Source organism: Melospiza melodia, chromosome Z (assembly GCF_035770615.1).
Source record: "Melospiza melodia melodia isolate bMelMel2 chromosome Z, bMelMel2.pri, whole genome shotgun sequence".
Classification (NCBI taxonomy): domain Eukaryota; kingdom Metazoa; phylum Chordata; class Aves; order Passeriformes; family Passerellidae; genus Melospiza; species Melospiza melodia.
The window spans coordinates 51,234,631-51,251,192 of NC_086226.1; the positions used below are offsets into that span (position 1 = coordinate 51,234,631).

Here is a 16,562-nt window from a genome sequence, read left to right on the forward strand (position 1 = left end):
TCATGGTGGTTCCTAACTTATTTTGAAAGAATAGCAGCATTTAAAACTACTTATCCAGAAGAATGAGTATTAAAAGGTGCCTGATATAATTTCAGTCTCCTAAAGGATTGTGCTAGCTATCAGATTCCAATTCAGCATTATATGTTTGAGAATTCAGCTTGTGATGCCACATATATAGAAATGCATTTTATGCAAGCAATGAAATTGATGCAGCTAGCACATTTCTGAAAACTATCTGTGGAGCCATCCATGTCCCCACCTATTCCAAGATGGTGAAGGACCTTTCAATCGAAGGTCCAGTTTTAGAGGTTAAGGATATTCTAAGAACCTAAGGATATTCTAGTATTTTGTTTGAGACTGTGTGAAGCTGCGTAGGTTTTCTTAACAGAGAAACATGGCCACTACTGAACTGAAAAGAAAATGTCTTCGCAGAGATTCACACTGGTTTAGATTAGTTTAATTGAATGTGACATCCATTTTTTTTGCCTTTACAAAAACCTCTCAGCAACTTTAGAAAGAACTCCAGACACTGACTTTTAATGATTTTGAGTTACACCATTTCATTCAGGAGACTGTTCCACAGTGGTAAGTCACTATCATGAAAGTTAAAACCAACACATGCAATGGAAAATGTCTTCTGTTTTATTTTTATTTCTCAGTAGATGTATTATTCAGTTTACATTGTTTTACGTCATTACCTTTGATTAGATTCACTCTATGTAGGTAACAAAAGTGCAAGGAAATTATTAAAAACATAATTAACTATCAAAAACATGAAACTGACAAAAGCAGTAGTACTGGCCTGCATGAAGACAGTACTGAAATATAGAAAAGACAACAGAGCAATGCCCCCTCGCTCCTTCCCGCCCTCCCTCCCTTTCTCTACCGTTTTCCTCCTTTAAACTAAACCAAAACTTTTTCACTTGAGGGGAAGCCCAGAGCCACCAAGAAAAAGGACCAGCTGAGAATGTATCTAAGTCATTCAAATTTTCAGAAATCCACAAAGGTCAACTTTGGCACAGGTCTTCTCTCGTGTCTTGTTTCTTATCTTTAGGTGGGGTCATTAAAAAAAGCAAGCATTTAATGTCACAGTTCTTATTTCTAGAAGGTAGGTGCCTGTGTTTCCTCTGGAACAGTCCTATGTACTATGGTTTGACTATGTAACAGAGTTTTTCACAACAGGTGGCATAATGAGAGTTTAGATGAATGACAATGCATGCTTCCATGGACCTAAAATAGGACAGATCACCACAGCAAAATTCTTAGTTAATCTAGGTTCGCTAAACTCCAACAGATTTGGCAGCCTATTTTAGTTTGCAAAGAATGAAGCAGAAGGAAGAGGTGATCAAGGCCAGATGATTACCAAAGAAGGTAGCTTAAAACTACATTGGTTTTTGTTTGAATAGATACAAACAAATCATTATTGTATAATGTAGACATGCGTTGATCTGCATGAGTAACTCTAGCTGGCATCAGTTGGCAGAGATTCTCCTCCTGATAAAGTATATATTAAAAAGCCAATCCTTTATCTACAAACTAAATTGCAGTCTACAGGCTCTCTGGGTCAGAAAAATATCTGATTTGATGTGAAAACAGTTCTTCAGAAATTCACTCATTTAAAAAATTCAAGACTCTACCACTTGCCTTGTTTTCAGTCTGTGATCAAAGGAAACATACTGCATCTATCTAGCTATAGCCAAGCTTTCACGAGCCTGAACATGTCAAATCTGTGGCTGTTGAGCACTCTGAACTATACTTACTAATTCTGCTTATGACGTGCTGTGGAAGATAACTAGTGAGTGACTACCAATCTAAATCCAGAAATCCACCTTACATGCTTTCTTCTTTAAGATCAAGCAGAAGTATCAAATGAAAACACATGCAATTTTGTCATGGTGTAGACAATTGGTGGAGCACAAGATTAGAGTGAGGGTCTCTTCTCATCTTGTGGGACACATTTACTCTCTCAGTTTGACCTGATTAATCTAAAATTAACTTAAAGTCACTTTCAGACCAAAGAGAAATGATCAAAACAATAGAAATCAGTTTCTAATATATGGAGCACAATGGCTCTCTGGACATTAGGATGAATCTGATTGTGTATTGTAGCTTATCCATTGATTCTTGTCCCTGATTGTTCTGATGCAGCAGGAAGAATAAAGGCACCTGAGTTTCTTTACTGGAGAACTGAAAGAATATTTTGTATCTCTACTCCAGGCTTGAGGACTGGACATAAGGATGTCACAAAAAAATCAATGGATTTGTAACTGGATTTATGTATTCCTGTGACTAAGCTGCTGTGCAAAAGGTACAAAAACCTCAGTCACAAAAAGGAAGAGAAAGAAGTAAATGGGTAACGCAAGTAAGTGTGATGCAGAGTGATAGCAACTAAACTTCAGAAAATCCAAACAGAAAGCTGAAAACATAGTACACAGTACACTTTGATCAAAATACAACTTGTGAGATACACTTATCATTACTTGCCTCGTGAAAGACAAGTGAAAATTATGATGGTTGTATTTGAGAAGGTAAACTGCATCATAGACTTTTGTAAATGTTAGTGTTTCTAAAGACAAAGAATTTACTTTTTATTTCTGCTACTGGATTTTTCCTGTGGCTATACTATGGTTCTGAAATATTTATTCATGAGAAATGCATTCTGAGGTGACATTGAATATTAAAAGCATTACTTCTGCATAGGCACAGGAATAATATATATCCATGTATGTATTATACTGCAAAAAGTGTTTCCCTACAACTACATTTAGATGCCAATAGAGTATTTATGAATCTCAGAAGGCTACTTTTGAAATAACAGATATGATACTTCGCCATAAAAAATAAAAACCTTATCATATTCACATTTAAGGCTACACTAAGAAATTGCCTTTTTATCTTGATTGTAATGAAGACTGAAGTAAAACACACTGCAAAGCTTTATCTCTGGTAGCCATATCGTAGTGGCCCAGGTTAATGGCTCCTTACAGGTACTTGAGAGGTGTATTTAAGCAACATAAGCAACACTGTCCGCCTGTTACAATCTACTTTCAGACATCTTTTTTTATATTGGTCCCACCCCTGTGAACCAGATGCTTATCTGGGCAATGGAGCGCAGTGAGGCAAGACCATTCTATGAGCTCAGGCCTGCCACAGATGAAAACAGCATCTTCCAACGCCTGGCACAAAGGTGCATGGGACCCCTCCCACAGCCTGCCCCAGAAACAGGCGGTTACATTGGTGTACCAACAGCAAATACAGAAAGAGGGAAACAGCCCTTATCACTTTCCATCCTCCCTGAGGAATGATCATGAGTAAGTCATGCAATGAAGATTCTCTTAAAATCTTCAAGATTACTCAACACTAGAAAGGAACTGTGTTTTTAAAAAGAGAGAATTAACACTGTTATTATACAAATACTGGTATTTGTCCTAAATTCCCAAGATTAAAAACAAGTGCGAATAGGTAGCTAACTTTTCTACAGGCCTCAAGATTTTCCCCATCCCGAAACATGCTGCTAATCTCTAAATTTAACATAATGAAAACATCTGTCTGGAATTATAATCAGAAGGACAGACAAGAGGCCTTGATCCTACAGACAATCAGGTCTCAGTTCAGGGATAATTCCAAATTGTAGAAATGCTAATCACACTAGGACAAAAAGCATGCGTTGGAAATTTATTATGGAGTTAGCTTCTTTCCTGAATTAGTATGATAGAACTGCAGTGCTTTTGAATCAGCAGAAAAATTTCCTGAGATTTCACTGAGCCCTGATTCAGGCCTTAATTACTTCCTTCTTAAATTGCTAGAATGAGGATTTCAAACTGCAATTTTTTTGCATTGCAATCAAGCATACAATTAATACTCCAGGAATAAACATGCCCAGTTTTTAAAGGTTATTCATTGCTCTTCAATAATACAGTAAACTGAAGTCACTTAGCAATTGTTCAAGTGATTTGAAAATCTATAAATTAATTTCTCTTCTTGAATTCATTGTAAAACATGGCATCAAGTAAGCACCTACAATCTATGTTATACTGTGCCATATAATCTGCAAGTATGGTTTTGCATATGTTTTTTGCGAAAAGTATCCCCTTGTATTTTCTTACCTGAAATAGCAGAACTGAAATGTTGAAAACAAAGACTTGAAAAAAGAGTTGTAACTGATTGAGCCACCAATAAACACATGCAAAAAATGAGTTATTCAAAAATGGAGAAAATGAAAATAGGACCAAGAAAAACAAAGAAAAATGTAAACACAAAAAAGACACTCAGAGGGCTTCAAAAAAAGCTCATACAAACAATTCTAAAATATTTCTTACCTTCTTCAGTCATTGTGTCATAATATTTTAGGTTTCCATATGATCCAAGCTCTATAACATCACAGTAAAAGACACAGAGATAAGGAACCAGCAGACATTAAAGAAATGTACATGTTTTTGCATGTGCTTCATAAACTGGAACAGTGATTATGCAAAACATTTTCCAGGACAACGAAACACAGATTACAGAAATGGCACTGCTTTCCCCCTCCAGAATTTCACAAGTCAATGACTTTAGCTGAAGTGTTAAACTTGCTAAATTGAGATGTAGGAGAAGCACTGAAATCTAAAATTTAGCCTTTTCAAGTTTCTTGCCATTTAGTGCCTTTACATCAGGGAAAAGATAAATAACCTTGAGACTACCTAAACAGCAGCAATTTTGCAAACTAAGCTCATTTATCATTCCCTAGGTCAGACATTCAAATACATCTGTATCCAAATTAAACAAAAAAGTTTCAAAACACGTAATTTTAGGAGCTGCTCATAATGCTGTCTCCCAAACAGTGTTTTGATACCAGTGCTGATATTGCCTGGCTTTAGACGGGCTCCTTAATTAAACCACTCTCTTGTCACTTGTGAAATCAGAAAAATATTTACTTGCCTCATCAGGTGAAATGACACCTTAATTCATTAAATCATTCAATCTATCTGAAAATATTGTGTTACTAGATTCTATCAGAGCAGAAAAAAGAATGGAATGCAGAGGCCTCCAGATCTTTAGGGCTACTACTGTTTGTTTCTGTGTGATAAAATCTTGCATAAAATCACCTTTTTACCACAGTGGCTTTACACTATTTTTTGAAGTGCTTTTTTCTTAACATACGTGTTATTGTATGCATAAACACAATAATTAATATAAACCTACAAAACAGGACAATGAAAAATTAGTCTCAAGGAGGAATTTGTAAATGGTCTGGCTGAGGAATTTGTGGATGACCATGCATCATTTTTATGAAAAGTTTTGCAATTGAGTTTCTGAGCATCTAACCTTTGACAGAATGTAACCATTAAAAAGTGAATACTTAACAGTTTGATGATGCTTTTTTCTTTGCAAATATTCTCATTCATATTTATGAAACACCTTAAGCAATTAAATGCAAAAGTGATATCCAATTATTTTGTTTTTCAACGATGCATGATGATTTTTCAACAATTTTTCACAAAGGTGAATTTCAGTAGAGATGTGGCTATTAGTTTTTAACTGTAAAATACTGGGATGATATCAAATCTGACACTTTGAGAGATACATTTAAAAAAAGAGAAATCTTACATCATTTCCAGAGACAGAGAATGCCTTATGCCATGTAACTAAAATATACAGGATATTATCATTGGGTTTTTTTAGTAAGTATGATTGGATTGTAATAATTTTTCATAGGCATATTACAAAGAAACTTACAAGTATTCATGTACTCTTGCTAGTAAAATGTAGTGTCTTACTTGCCCATAAGTAAGCCAAATAGAATAGGACATTAAGTCTCTCTTAAAGCAAAGAAAAATGTAATTTAAAGACAGAATTTAATATATTCTTTTACAGCAATAAAAAAGTATATACTGTTTTTTAAAATTTTCTTAGTCTTGCAACAAAATCTTTGCAGCTGCTAGTACATACAAGAAGCTATTGTCCTACCATACTAATTTTAGTCCTTACCTGGAAAGAGCTCCCAATAACTTCAATATAGGCACTCTATATACAGCATTTGGAGCTACTTGTCCTATTTAATTAGGGCTCAATATTTGCTGAATCTACGGGCAGTACCTTTGCTTCTACTTATTCTCACTGACCCTTCATGGGTTTGGGGTCTGCTTTGCTAGAACCTGGGCTGAGGCATTCACTGGAGATCAAGGACAGGACTGGAACACACATGCCAGAAAGAGTCCACCAAAAGGAGGGTAAAAGTAAAAAAAATAAATGCAGGCACATGGAGACCAAAATGTTAGCAGAGAGGGAGACTGCATGAACGAAGCTGAGGAGAGCATTGCACCACACAACAAACTTCAGAATTAACAGAATAGTATGAGGCTTCTGACTCTGCAGATGAACAGGAGAGATTTCAGAGGAAACCAAGACCAACTGTGAATTCTAAATCTCAAAACAAAAAACTGAAAAAATGGAGTGGAAGCAAGGCAGGACATTTCACACACTGGGAATCCCATTTAAATCTATTTACTTCCCATCTGAAGTGAGAGATAAAAGACAAACAGTAAAGAAAAACAGGGTCAATCTGACCTTACAGAGACCAAAAGAGAAGAGAAATAAGGTGATGCATGACAGTGAATGATGCTGATGATAATCATGTTCTGGGAACTCCAGCAATTCAACACACCAAGGATTATACCAGGTTAATTCCTGCAGTTAGCAAAATTATTTCCAGGAAAACTCCAATCTTGCTGGTGAGATTATGCTCTCCAAAGCTTATAGTCCTATACCCAGAGAGGAACTCTTTATACAATCATCAGCCCACTGACTGCAATGCACTACGCAGAAAACATCAGCTGCATGTATTCACATGTATTATACTTGAGGGTTTTAGGACTACTTAGGTCAGTGCTGCTTGGCAGCATGACAGATCTGCCTCTGCATAGTCCGCTTCCAATATATGGTACTTCTGCTGTAAAACTTAGACTAAATATGCTCTTTGTTTTTGAGTTCTCCCGTTAACCAAGACATAGCCTGTTTAATATAACTTTGAGTAAATAGAAAATGAAGTACTTTTCAGAAAAAAAAAATTAAATTGGAAAAATTTCACAGCTTTAGAAGAAATCTTGTTTCAGATGGAATTGAAAAAGGTACTTGAAAAATTATCCCCTAATCCAATACAATTAAAATTTGACAATTCCGTTTTTGTGAACGTGCTATGCAGGTCCCATGGTGAGGTCACAGTAGATAGACTGGATGGCAGCCAGTGCCTGCATCCCTGCTGGTCACATGAAACAAAGAGGATGCAGAGATGCAGCTTAACAGTTGATCCCCAACAGTTACAGAGTCACTGAATTAATTTGTTCCCTTCTGCATATTTTTACACCAGAAAAGAACAGAAGGTTCCTAGTAATCCTGATTGACATTCCTGAAGGATTACAGCAACATTTGTCTTACTATGTACTGTTCTCTACTGTGTTTGTAGGTGTCACACCACATCAAAACAAACAGAAAAATATTGTTGGTTAATGGGGCTATGTTGTTTGTGATTTCAAATTCAAGACACCAAGCATGGCTTCACCAAGAGAAAAGACCTGCCTGACCAACTCAGTGGCCTTCTACGATGGAGTGACTACATCAGTGGACAAGGGAAGAGCTACAGATGTCACTTACCTGGACTTCTGTAAGATCCTCTCATGCTCCCTCTCACTGAATTGGAGAGAGATGTATCTGTGTAAGTGGAAAGAAATTGACTGGATGGTTGCATCCAGAGGGTCACCTGGCAATGAGTGGTGTCCCTCTGAGATCAGTCTTATTTAATATCTTCATCAACTACATTGACAGGGGAGATCAAGTGCATTCTCAGAAAGTTTGAGGAACATCAAGCTAAGTGATGCAGTTGCCACATCTGAAGGACTGTGTGTCATTCAGAGGGACCGTGACAAATGGGAATGGGAATTTCATAAGGTTTAGCAAGACCAAGTGCAAGGCACTGCACCTGGGTTGGGGCAGTCCCTGGTTGTAGCACAGGCTGGGGATGAGCAGATCAGAGCAGCCCTGCTGAGAAGGATTTGGGGGTGCTGGTGGATGAGAGGCTGGACATGACCCAGCCATGGGCACTCACAGCCCAGAGAGCCAAACGTGTCCTGGGCTGCATCCAGAGCAGCGTGGGCAGCAGGGCCAGGGAGGGGATTCTGCCCCTCTGCTCTGCTCTGCTGAGAGCCCACCTGGAACCCTGCATCCAGCTCTGGGGTCCCAGCACAGCAAGGACATGGAACTGATGGAGAGAATCCACAGAAGGGCCACCAAGATGATTAGAGGGATGGAGAACCTCTCCTATGAAGACAGAACATTTGGGTTGTTCAGCATACAGAAGAAGAGGCTTTGAGAAGACCATAGAGCAGCCTGTCACTTCAAGGGGAACTGCAAAAAAAATTGGGACAAACTTTTTAGCAGGAGTTGTTGTGGTAGAAAGAAAGTAGATTCACACTAGACATAAGGAAGGTAATTTTTATATGCAGGACGTTGAAACAATGGCCCAGGTTGTTCAGAGAGATGAGGTAAATTCCCCATGCCTGGATATATTCAAAGTCAAGGTGTACAAGGCTCTGAGCAACCTGACTGGTTGAACATATCCCTGCTTGTTGCAGGGAGATGGTACTAGATGATCTTTAAACATCCATTGCAACCAAACTATTCTATGATTCTATTAAATAAGATAGCTAATAACTCAGCTGATTTTACTCTCACTAAGTATAGTACATACTGTCTGTGATGAAATACTAATTTCTGTCTTTTAAGTATACAGCCCCAGGCTGCCATAGAAGAAAAGCAGAATCAATATTTCTCTCCATTCTCCTGCAACTAAAATCTTGGCTACAGACTGCTGTTGACCCAAATAAGGCCAGAAATTAGCCTGTTTCTAGAACTCCTCATAAACCATACAGCTATTTTAGATACAACAACCTGCATTACTAAAGTTATGTATCTCTTCATGGAAAAGTCTGAATCTGACTTTTGTGAGAAATGTATCCCTTCATGTAAAGTCAGACTGAAAGAAACTAATTGTGGATTTCTTCAACAAGCATGAGACTTTCACTTTCCATAAAAAATATATTTGTATGAGAATTCATGTCACACTCCTCCAAGATCATTAAAAGTTTCAAAGTTGATATATCTATTATCTAAAACAAAACTGGTAAAGAGAAATTACTGATGGCAACCCCATAATTTTTAGCACAATTACATGGTTGTATTTACTAGACACTCCTTTTGTTTGACTTCTACAGTCATGAAGGTGTCAAGGCTTCTTTAATTTGCCTTTTTAAAAAAGAAGGCAAAAAATTTGGTCAAAGGAATTAGAGGAATTCATATGATAACATCAAGGAGCACAAGGATGTCTTTACTGTTTTTTCTGCCAGACGTCAAGTTTTTGAGAAAATTTGATTAGATGATCAGTCTCAGCCAAAAACAGAAAAAGAAAGCCACTTTAAAACTTTTCTAGATAAGTTGCAGTGACTATCCAAACTAAACTGGAATCAAAGTTGGATTTGGTTTCAGCAGTGATGTTATATCAGGAACAAAGATCTCTTGATGCTAAGAACTTGTGAAAGATCGAGTGAAGATTAAAATTGTTAAATGTTACAGTTTTAAAACGAGAGTCCTAACCTCTAACAGATCTTTAACAAAAGAAAATGCCTTTTTACTTACACTATTAGAGGAAAAATATACAAAAAAATCCCACCAACTGAAGGCTAGCAGGAATAGTGAATTTTAAATAGAAACAATTATTGGAAATAATTTTTTTCAGTGAATCTAATCTTATTCTGACTCCTATCATTTACAAACTTCCTAAACCTCTTAGCTTTCTTACTGAGTAATTATATCCCATCTGGGATAGACTGGGACTGCTGTGGGAGTTTGTACGTAGTATCATTGCAGAATGCAGACGAAACAAAAATTCTTTTAAAAAGTAAAATACTTCTTCTCCTACTACATCTGGAAAATCAGATGCTGTACCCTACATTTTCACTTGTGGACCTTTCAGCTGCCAGTTTTTCAAAAATAGAGGCTTTGCCATTGAGCTATTTCAGTGGAAAATACAAAAAGATTCCTTTTGGATAGAAGTAATAAAGTTAAAAATTGCACTGAATTTCAGAATTACATATTTTTTGCTTATTCTACTACTAATACTGCTTTATTAAAGGTCCTAAACAAATTCAGAAAATATTATAAATAAAGTCTTTCAGGTACTTGGCTATTGGCAGTACATTGAGAGTAACTAAATCATTTACTACTTTGTACATCATGAAAGGTGACCGCATCTAGTAACATGTGGTCACCTTTCATCCCTTTAAATCGCAAGCCTTCTATTCCTGTTCTCTCTCCTCATGTGTCCTTGCCCTGTTTTTGTTTTGTTTTTTTTTTTTTTTATTTTAGGTGGTTTTGCCCTAAAAATAATTTTATTAGAGTTGTTTGCTTTTATATAATTGGTTTATTGCAATTTTATCAAGCTGGAGTGTGAATAGAAATATAACTAAATGATTTTACAATCATATCAGCAGAGTTCTGGGCAGCTTAAGATAGTGACACATCCAGAAGTTGCTATTATTTTGCTCTTAGTGCAACATTTAAAATGAAAAGTGAAAATCCACTGTTTACAGTCCATACCACCTAACAAATCTCCTTGTGGTGACAAATGGAAGTTTGTTGGGGTTTTAATTGATATGGGCCGAAGAGCAAATGTTTTTAAGGGGATGGTCAATGACATATGCAATGGAGCAGAAAGTAAATGAAATTACTATTGCATGTCAGACCCTGATTTTGATATTTTTAGGTGTTTTTATTTCGCTTAAATTAAAGAAAAGCATGAAATTGCTTGTTGTTGAGAGCTTTGTTTCTTCTTCCATCATAAGATACCTTTTTCCATCTGCCGTCAACTGTTGAAGACAAGCGTCAAACATTCTCTACAATGCAGCAAAACCAAAAGACAACCAATATAACAGAATTCACTTTGCCAGGACCAAACACAATTCCTGCTGACTTTGAAGACAGTATTTATCTTCAAATCTTCATGAAAATGGGAATTTCAAGGCGTAGAAAACCTCCTTCTGCTGATGATATCGGGATTCAACTGATTCTAGCGGGATCAGGATTTCCTTGAGTGTCTGTTGGGCCAGACACTGTAGGGTCTGGAAACCTACAACTCCAACTGAACAAATTTCAGCTGTTTTGCTTTCCAGCGTATCCAAGGAGAACAACAGCAGACAGCACGCCTTCCTTCCACTAGCCAATCACAAAATCCAACCAACTTGTGCATGACGAAGTCATCTGTCATGTACAAGCTGTACTAAAGGAAATCTCCCACTTTTCAGCTTCAGTGGAAAGTCCCTCGCAGACACTACTATTCCCTGACCCATACAGGTTTATACATTGCTTATGTTCTCTGTTGTTCATGTTTTTAACAAAGAAATACGGAGTTAGGAAGAAACTTAAAATGAAGCTAAAGCCATTAAGCATGTAAATACATAGTCAGGACAACTGTACCCTGTGCTGGGATCATGCCTTGTATTCTATATGTTTTCCTTGCAGTCTCTGTAGGAAATCCCAAGAATACACTGTCTGAAGAACAGGGCAATACAAAATTTTGAAGAAGAGAAACAAGAATTCTGCCTGCAGTGTACAGCTTGAGTAGATTGAAGTTAAAACAACAAAACAGGGCATGCAGAAGTAAATTGTGAAAACTGACAACAAAACCAACACAAGGACTAAATTTCAGATTCAAAACTAAATTAAAAAGGCATCAGAAAATTTTCATTATTTAATTTTTTCCACCTACAAAGATCAATACAGATTTTAAAGGGAGACCAATGCTTCAATTTTATGTAAGTAGAAATCTTCTCAATGAAACAAACACAAAAATGAGTTGTGCCTTCTCTCTGAGTCTTGGGAACCTCTGCAGATAAGCAGATCTGACACTGCTACAGAGTTGGAGAGCATTAACAAAGAGCTGAATTTTCCCACTGAACTGCCCTTTCTGACAGAAATCTGCAAGGCTTTCATTGCCCACAAAGTTATGTATAACCAAAACACAGAGAGTTTTTAATATCTGTGGGTAGGATAAAAGTTGCAAGCCCACTCACCCTACAGTCATGGAAGTGCAACCTCTGCTACCTAGAAAAAGCAAGACCTACATGCTCAAAGTATGACAAGAATGAAATGGTTCCTGTACGTAAGCTAAATAGATCCACTCAGTAAAATAATTTAGACTTTGAATATCTACTTCTTTGATCATCACTATATATTCATGATTTACATTAAAAAAAGTCAGTGGAACCAAAATCTTATAATAAAATTCTCTTCGCTAGCCCAAGACATCACTTTTCTCTATGTCAAAAGCACACATTTTTATAGACAGCTCAGGTTCCACAGCTGTTACAGTGACATTTATATCTTCTGTGTCTTACAAAGAAGTTTGTAAATACAAGTGCTATCCATTCTTGGCTTTGAAGTCCTAAGTAATATTGGAGGAAACAGCTATCTAATTTCTCTCACTCTCTGTCTCTCTGACAGATACGAACTAGGCTATCTAAAATACTGTCTCTGCCTATTTAAATAGATGTGCCCTTAGCTGCATGTAGCCCATGTGGGTTTCTACTCTACCTATGCTGTTGCTGGCTCTGGCATTACGGGGTGTTTGATGTTGGAGATACTTTTAAAATACTCATCTCATCTACATTATCGTGGAAGCGCAGGTATCTAAGTTAGGAGCACAATTTTGGTGGTCTCTACCATAGCTGAAATGCAGTGAAAGGAGAAAGAAGACCTTGCTGAAGAATGATGTGCCTCACTGCTTCACCTGTCTCATTTAGATGTCTGAAAACTTTCCCAGGAAAAAGCCTTCTTCTTGCAAATGACTGTGTGGAGAGTCATGCCACCGAAAGCAAGAAAAGTGCCACTGCAGCAATGGTGACCAGCAGCACCCTTAGGGTGCTCCACTAGGGACAGCACTGCCACAGGTCAAGGAGGTGGAATTTTGTTTACACCAGTGCTCATGAGACATAGGTGGATGCTGGGACTAGTCCCAGGCTCACCAGTACAGGGCAGTCATAGACATACCAGAACCAGTCCAGCACTGGGCCACAAAGATTATGAGGGGACTGGAACGCTTCTCATCAGAGGAGAGGCTGAGACTGTTCAGCCTGGAGGAAAGCAGGTTCAGGGAGCTCTTATCCCCATGTATAAGCACCTGATGGGACAGAAAGAACACAGGGAACAATACTTCCCTCAGAAGTCCCCATTGACAGGGGAAGAGTCAATGGAGATGAACTAAAAACCAGAAAATTCCATCCAGACACATATTAGGATGATGAGCAAACACTGCTCATCATCCTAATATGTGTCTGGATGGAATTTTCAAATGTGTCTCCCAAAAAGACTGTGGAGTCTCCATCTATCAACATTTCTGAACATTTCAAATCATGACTGGAAGCTCTCATAGTCAACCTGCTGAAGCTGATCCTGCTTGAGCCGGGGATTGGACTAGCTGGATTCTGTAATGCAAAAAGTCCCTTTCAACCTTAATGAGAAAAACCACCTCACTTTTGTGAAAGCTAGACACATAAAAAGAGTATGAGTATCTGCCTGACATGACACTACACTTTGAAAGTTAGCCTAATTGTCTTTTTCATTGGTTTCTCACCATTGTATCAGACTGAATACCATGGGAAGGAATTAAAGAGAAAACGCTGTATTCTGATTAACAGCTGCTAATATGTATCCAAGGCTGGCAGGGAGCCCCACCTTCTCTGGCAGAAATCCCTTGCAAACATTTCAGTCTGCAGCTGAGAGGAGAGCTAGAATGGTCTGAGCACTGTGCTCAGAGGACTGTTTTTCCTTGATGGGACAGAAGAAGAGCCAAGGACAAGCAGAGTAAGAACAAAGGTACAAGAAGAAGGATGCTCAGGTTCTTTGCAGGCCCATGGGTATGCCTAAAGCATGCTCAAGATTTATTAATTATTTAAAGCAGAGATAGTTAATAACATACAATATCACTTCTATAAATTTTGTCTAGATTTGCATATTTCTTCATGTTAAATAAAATACTTTTGTGCCTATATAATTCTGAAGATGTATTTCTTTCTTCTCTGGCATGGTGCCAGGAAGTGGTGAGGCCACACCTCGAGTGCTGTGTCCAGTTCTGATCCCTCAGTTTGGGAAGGACCTTGAGGTGCTTGAGCGCATCCAGAGGAGGCAAAGAGGCTGGAGAGGGGCTGGGAACACAAACCCTGTGAGGAATGGCTGAGGGAGCTGGGGGGGCTCAGCCTGGAGAAAAGGAGACTCACAGGTGACCTTATCACTCTCTACAATCTCCTGAAAGGCGGCTGCAGCCAGGTGGGGTTGGTCTCTTCTCCCAGGCAACCACTGACAGAATGAGAGGTCACAGTCTTAAGCTGAGCCAAGGGAAGTTTAGGTTAGATTTGAGGAAAAATTTCTCCACTGAAAGCATGATTGGGCAGTGGAATAGTATGCCCAGGGAGATGGTGGAGTCACCATCCCTGCACATGTTTTAAAAAGGCTGGATGTGGCACTCAGTGCCGTGGCTCAGTTGATGAGGAGGTGTTAGGTGGTAGGTTGGACTCTATGATCTCAAAGGTCTTTCCCAACCTAGTTCATTCTATCATTCTCTGATTCTGCTCTTCTGTGAAGTGCACTCAAGTCCTGCTGCATAACAGAATCAAAGAATGGTTAAGGTAGAAAAAGATTTTTGAGACCCATGTTCTGGAGATGAGGGAAGTGGAAGTGCTCAGGCTACTTCAGCCATGCAGGAGCTGAGCATTACCCCTGAGCTGGTGTAAACTGAGCTGCCTGGCCTTACTTCTCTGAAGATACAGCAAATAAACAGCTTCAAGCAAACAACAGCACCAATGGCAGTGAGCACAGACATGATGGTGCATCTCACCTAGGCCACGGGCCGAGTAAGAAGATGAGTTTTTTGCAAAATGAGATAAAAATTGGGAGGCTGCTGAGTAACCGTCCAGGCAAAGGCTACCCAACCTCTGCCAGATGTCTTTTGGGTGAGCTGACAGTTTTCATGACATCTAAGAAAAGTACCCAAGCAGCAGGAGCAAATGAAGCAGAACAGCTCACAGTGAATGGAAAAGTTGGAAAATTCTTAACACCAATATGTAGGAACAGAACAGCACCTACCAAGCCATTATGAATAATTCACTACTATGTCAAAAACTTTGAGTATTCTTCTTTATTTTCCTGCGAAGTACGAATGCAGGTTTTCTCTTTTTTTTTTTTGTCAGAACAGCGACAGTACTGTACTTTTCTCTGTTCAGTGAAGGAAGTGACAGAATTGTAAGCTCAGCTTTATGTAACAGAAGGTTACTTCTCTTTCCAATAACATGAACCATATTTATATCTTCAAAAAAAAAAAGTACAGATTATAAGATAAACAATTAATTTTCTGCAGAAATACGTCCTGTAGTTTTCCATTTTGGAAATAGGACTTGAGATGGGAATAGGAGAAAATTGCCAAAGATATCTGCTTCTCACTGGGGACTAAGCCATGACAGTGATTTATATCACACCCATTTTCATGCAGAGGATGTCATTTGCATATGAGTTATAGCCTTGTCACACAGAGCAAGAAAGTCAGCAACTAGCTAAATCCTCACTTGTGGGAAATGTTTTGCTGGCCTGTAGCACCTTATCAGCAGGCAGAAAAGGGCTGCAATGATAATGAAAAAATCTCATTCTTCCTGCGTCTTGATAAAGCTGTGCAAGAAAAACAATGTAGTCTTAGATTGCACTGGTGCTCTAAATCCTCACTTCAGTGCTGGAATCTTCCCTGTTCAACAGAGTACCTGCAGAAGCCTCCAGAGAGAAAATGCTCCCTCCACACTTCTGAAGGAATCATCTTTACAGCAATCTGCAGCTGACAGGGAGAAGGTAGGATTACTATTCACAGCACACTTTCATAAAAAATACCTACTATCTTATTCTTGCCCTGATCCCACTGCAAAACAACAGCCATCTTCTATTAAAAAATGTAAAGAGATCTTTGCAAAACCTACACTTTCATAACCCAGGAATATCCCTTTCAAAACTAGGACAAAGGTATCTGAGGTACAGGACCCAGAAGGAAACAGCTACAAATGATCAATGATTGTCATGATTTATGTTCAGGTTGCTTGGATTTTGGACTGGGGCCTGGCCAACACAGCAGGTCAGATGATGCCATCCTTATTCATACGGGTAATGTTGTTATGAACAGACCAGCTGGATTGCAAGACTAGCACTTAAGCAGAAGCAAATATGGCATAGGATTTCCTGGGGATTAATGACTGGCTGAGAGTTGATGATAGCCAGAAACACAGGCAGTCATTAATCTTAATCCTCAGAAATGATGTCTATCAAGGTCATTATTTCTGTAATAAGATAAAAGCAAACAAATACCTAATGTCATACAGATATTTATATTTTTAATGAATGATGATGTCTCAGCTGTAATGTAAAGTTCACATCTCATTAACAAACATCCTACACATTCACCTGCTAGAGTGGCCGAACTCTTATCTTCTTATAAGCTTTAT

General features: G+C 38.3%; 1 protein-coding gene across 3 annotated transcripts in view; it reads right to left on the bottom strand.

Annotated features, from left to right (window-relative positions):
- The window catches only part of SLC24A2 (solute carrier family 24 member 2), a 113,517-nt gene that overhangs the window by 35,720 nt on the left and 61,235 nt on the right, over window positions 1-16,562 (bottom strand). For 2 of the 3 annotated variants that reach the window (XM_063179824.1, XM_063179822.1), the window contains exon 5: window positions 4,320-4,370. The exons of the other annotated variant lie outside the window; for it this stretch is intronic. In XM_063179824.1, coding sequence (XP_063035894.1) covers window positions 4,320-4,370 — 51 coding nt within the window. The remainder of the gene's footprint in view (window positions 1-4,319; window positions 4,371-16,562) is intronic. 3 annotated transcript variants of the gene reach the window in all.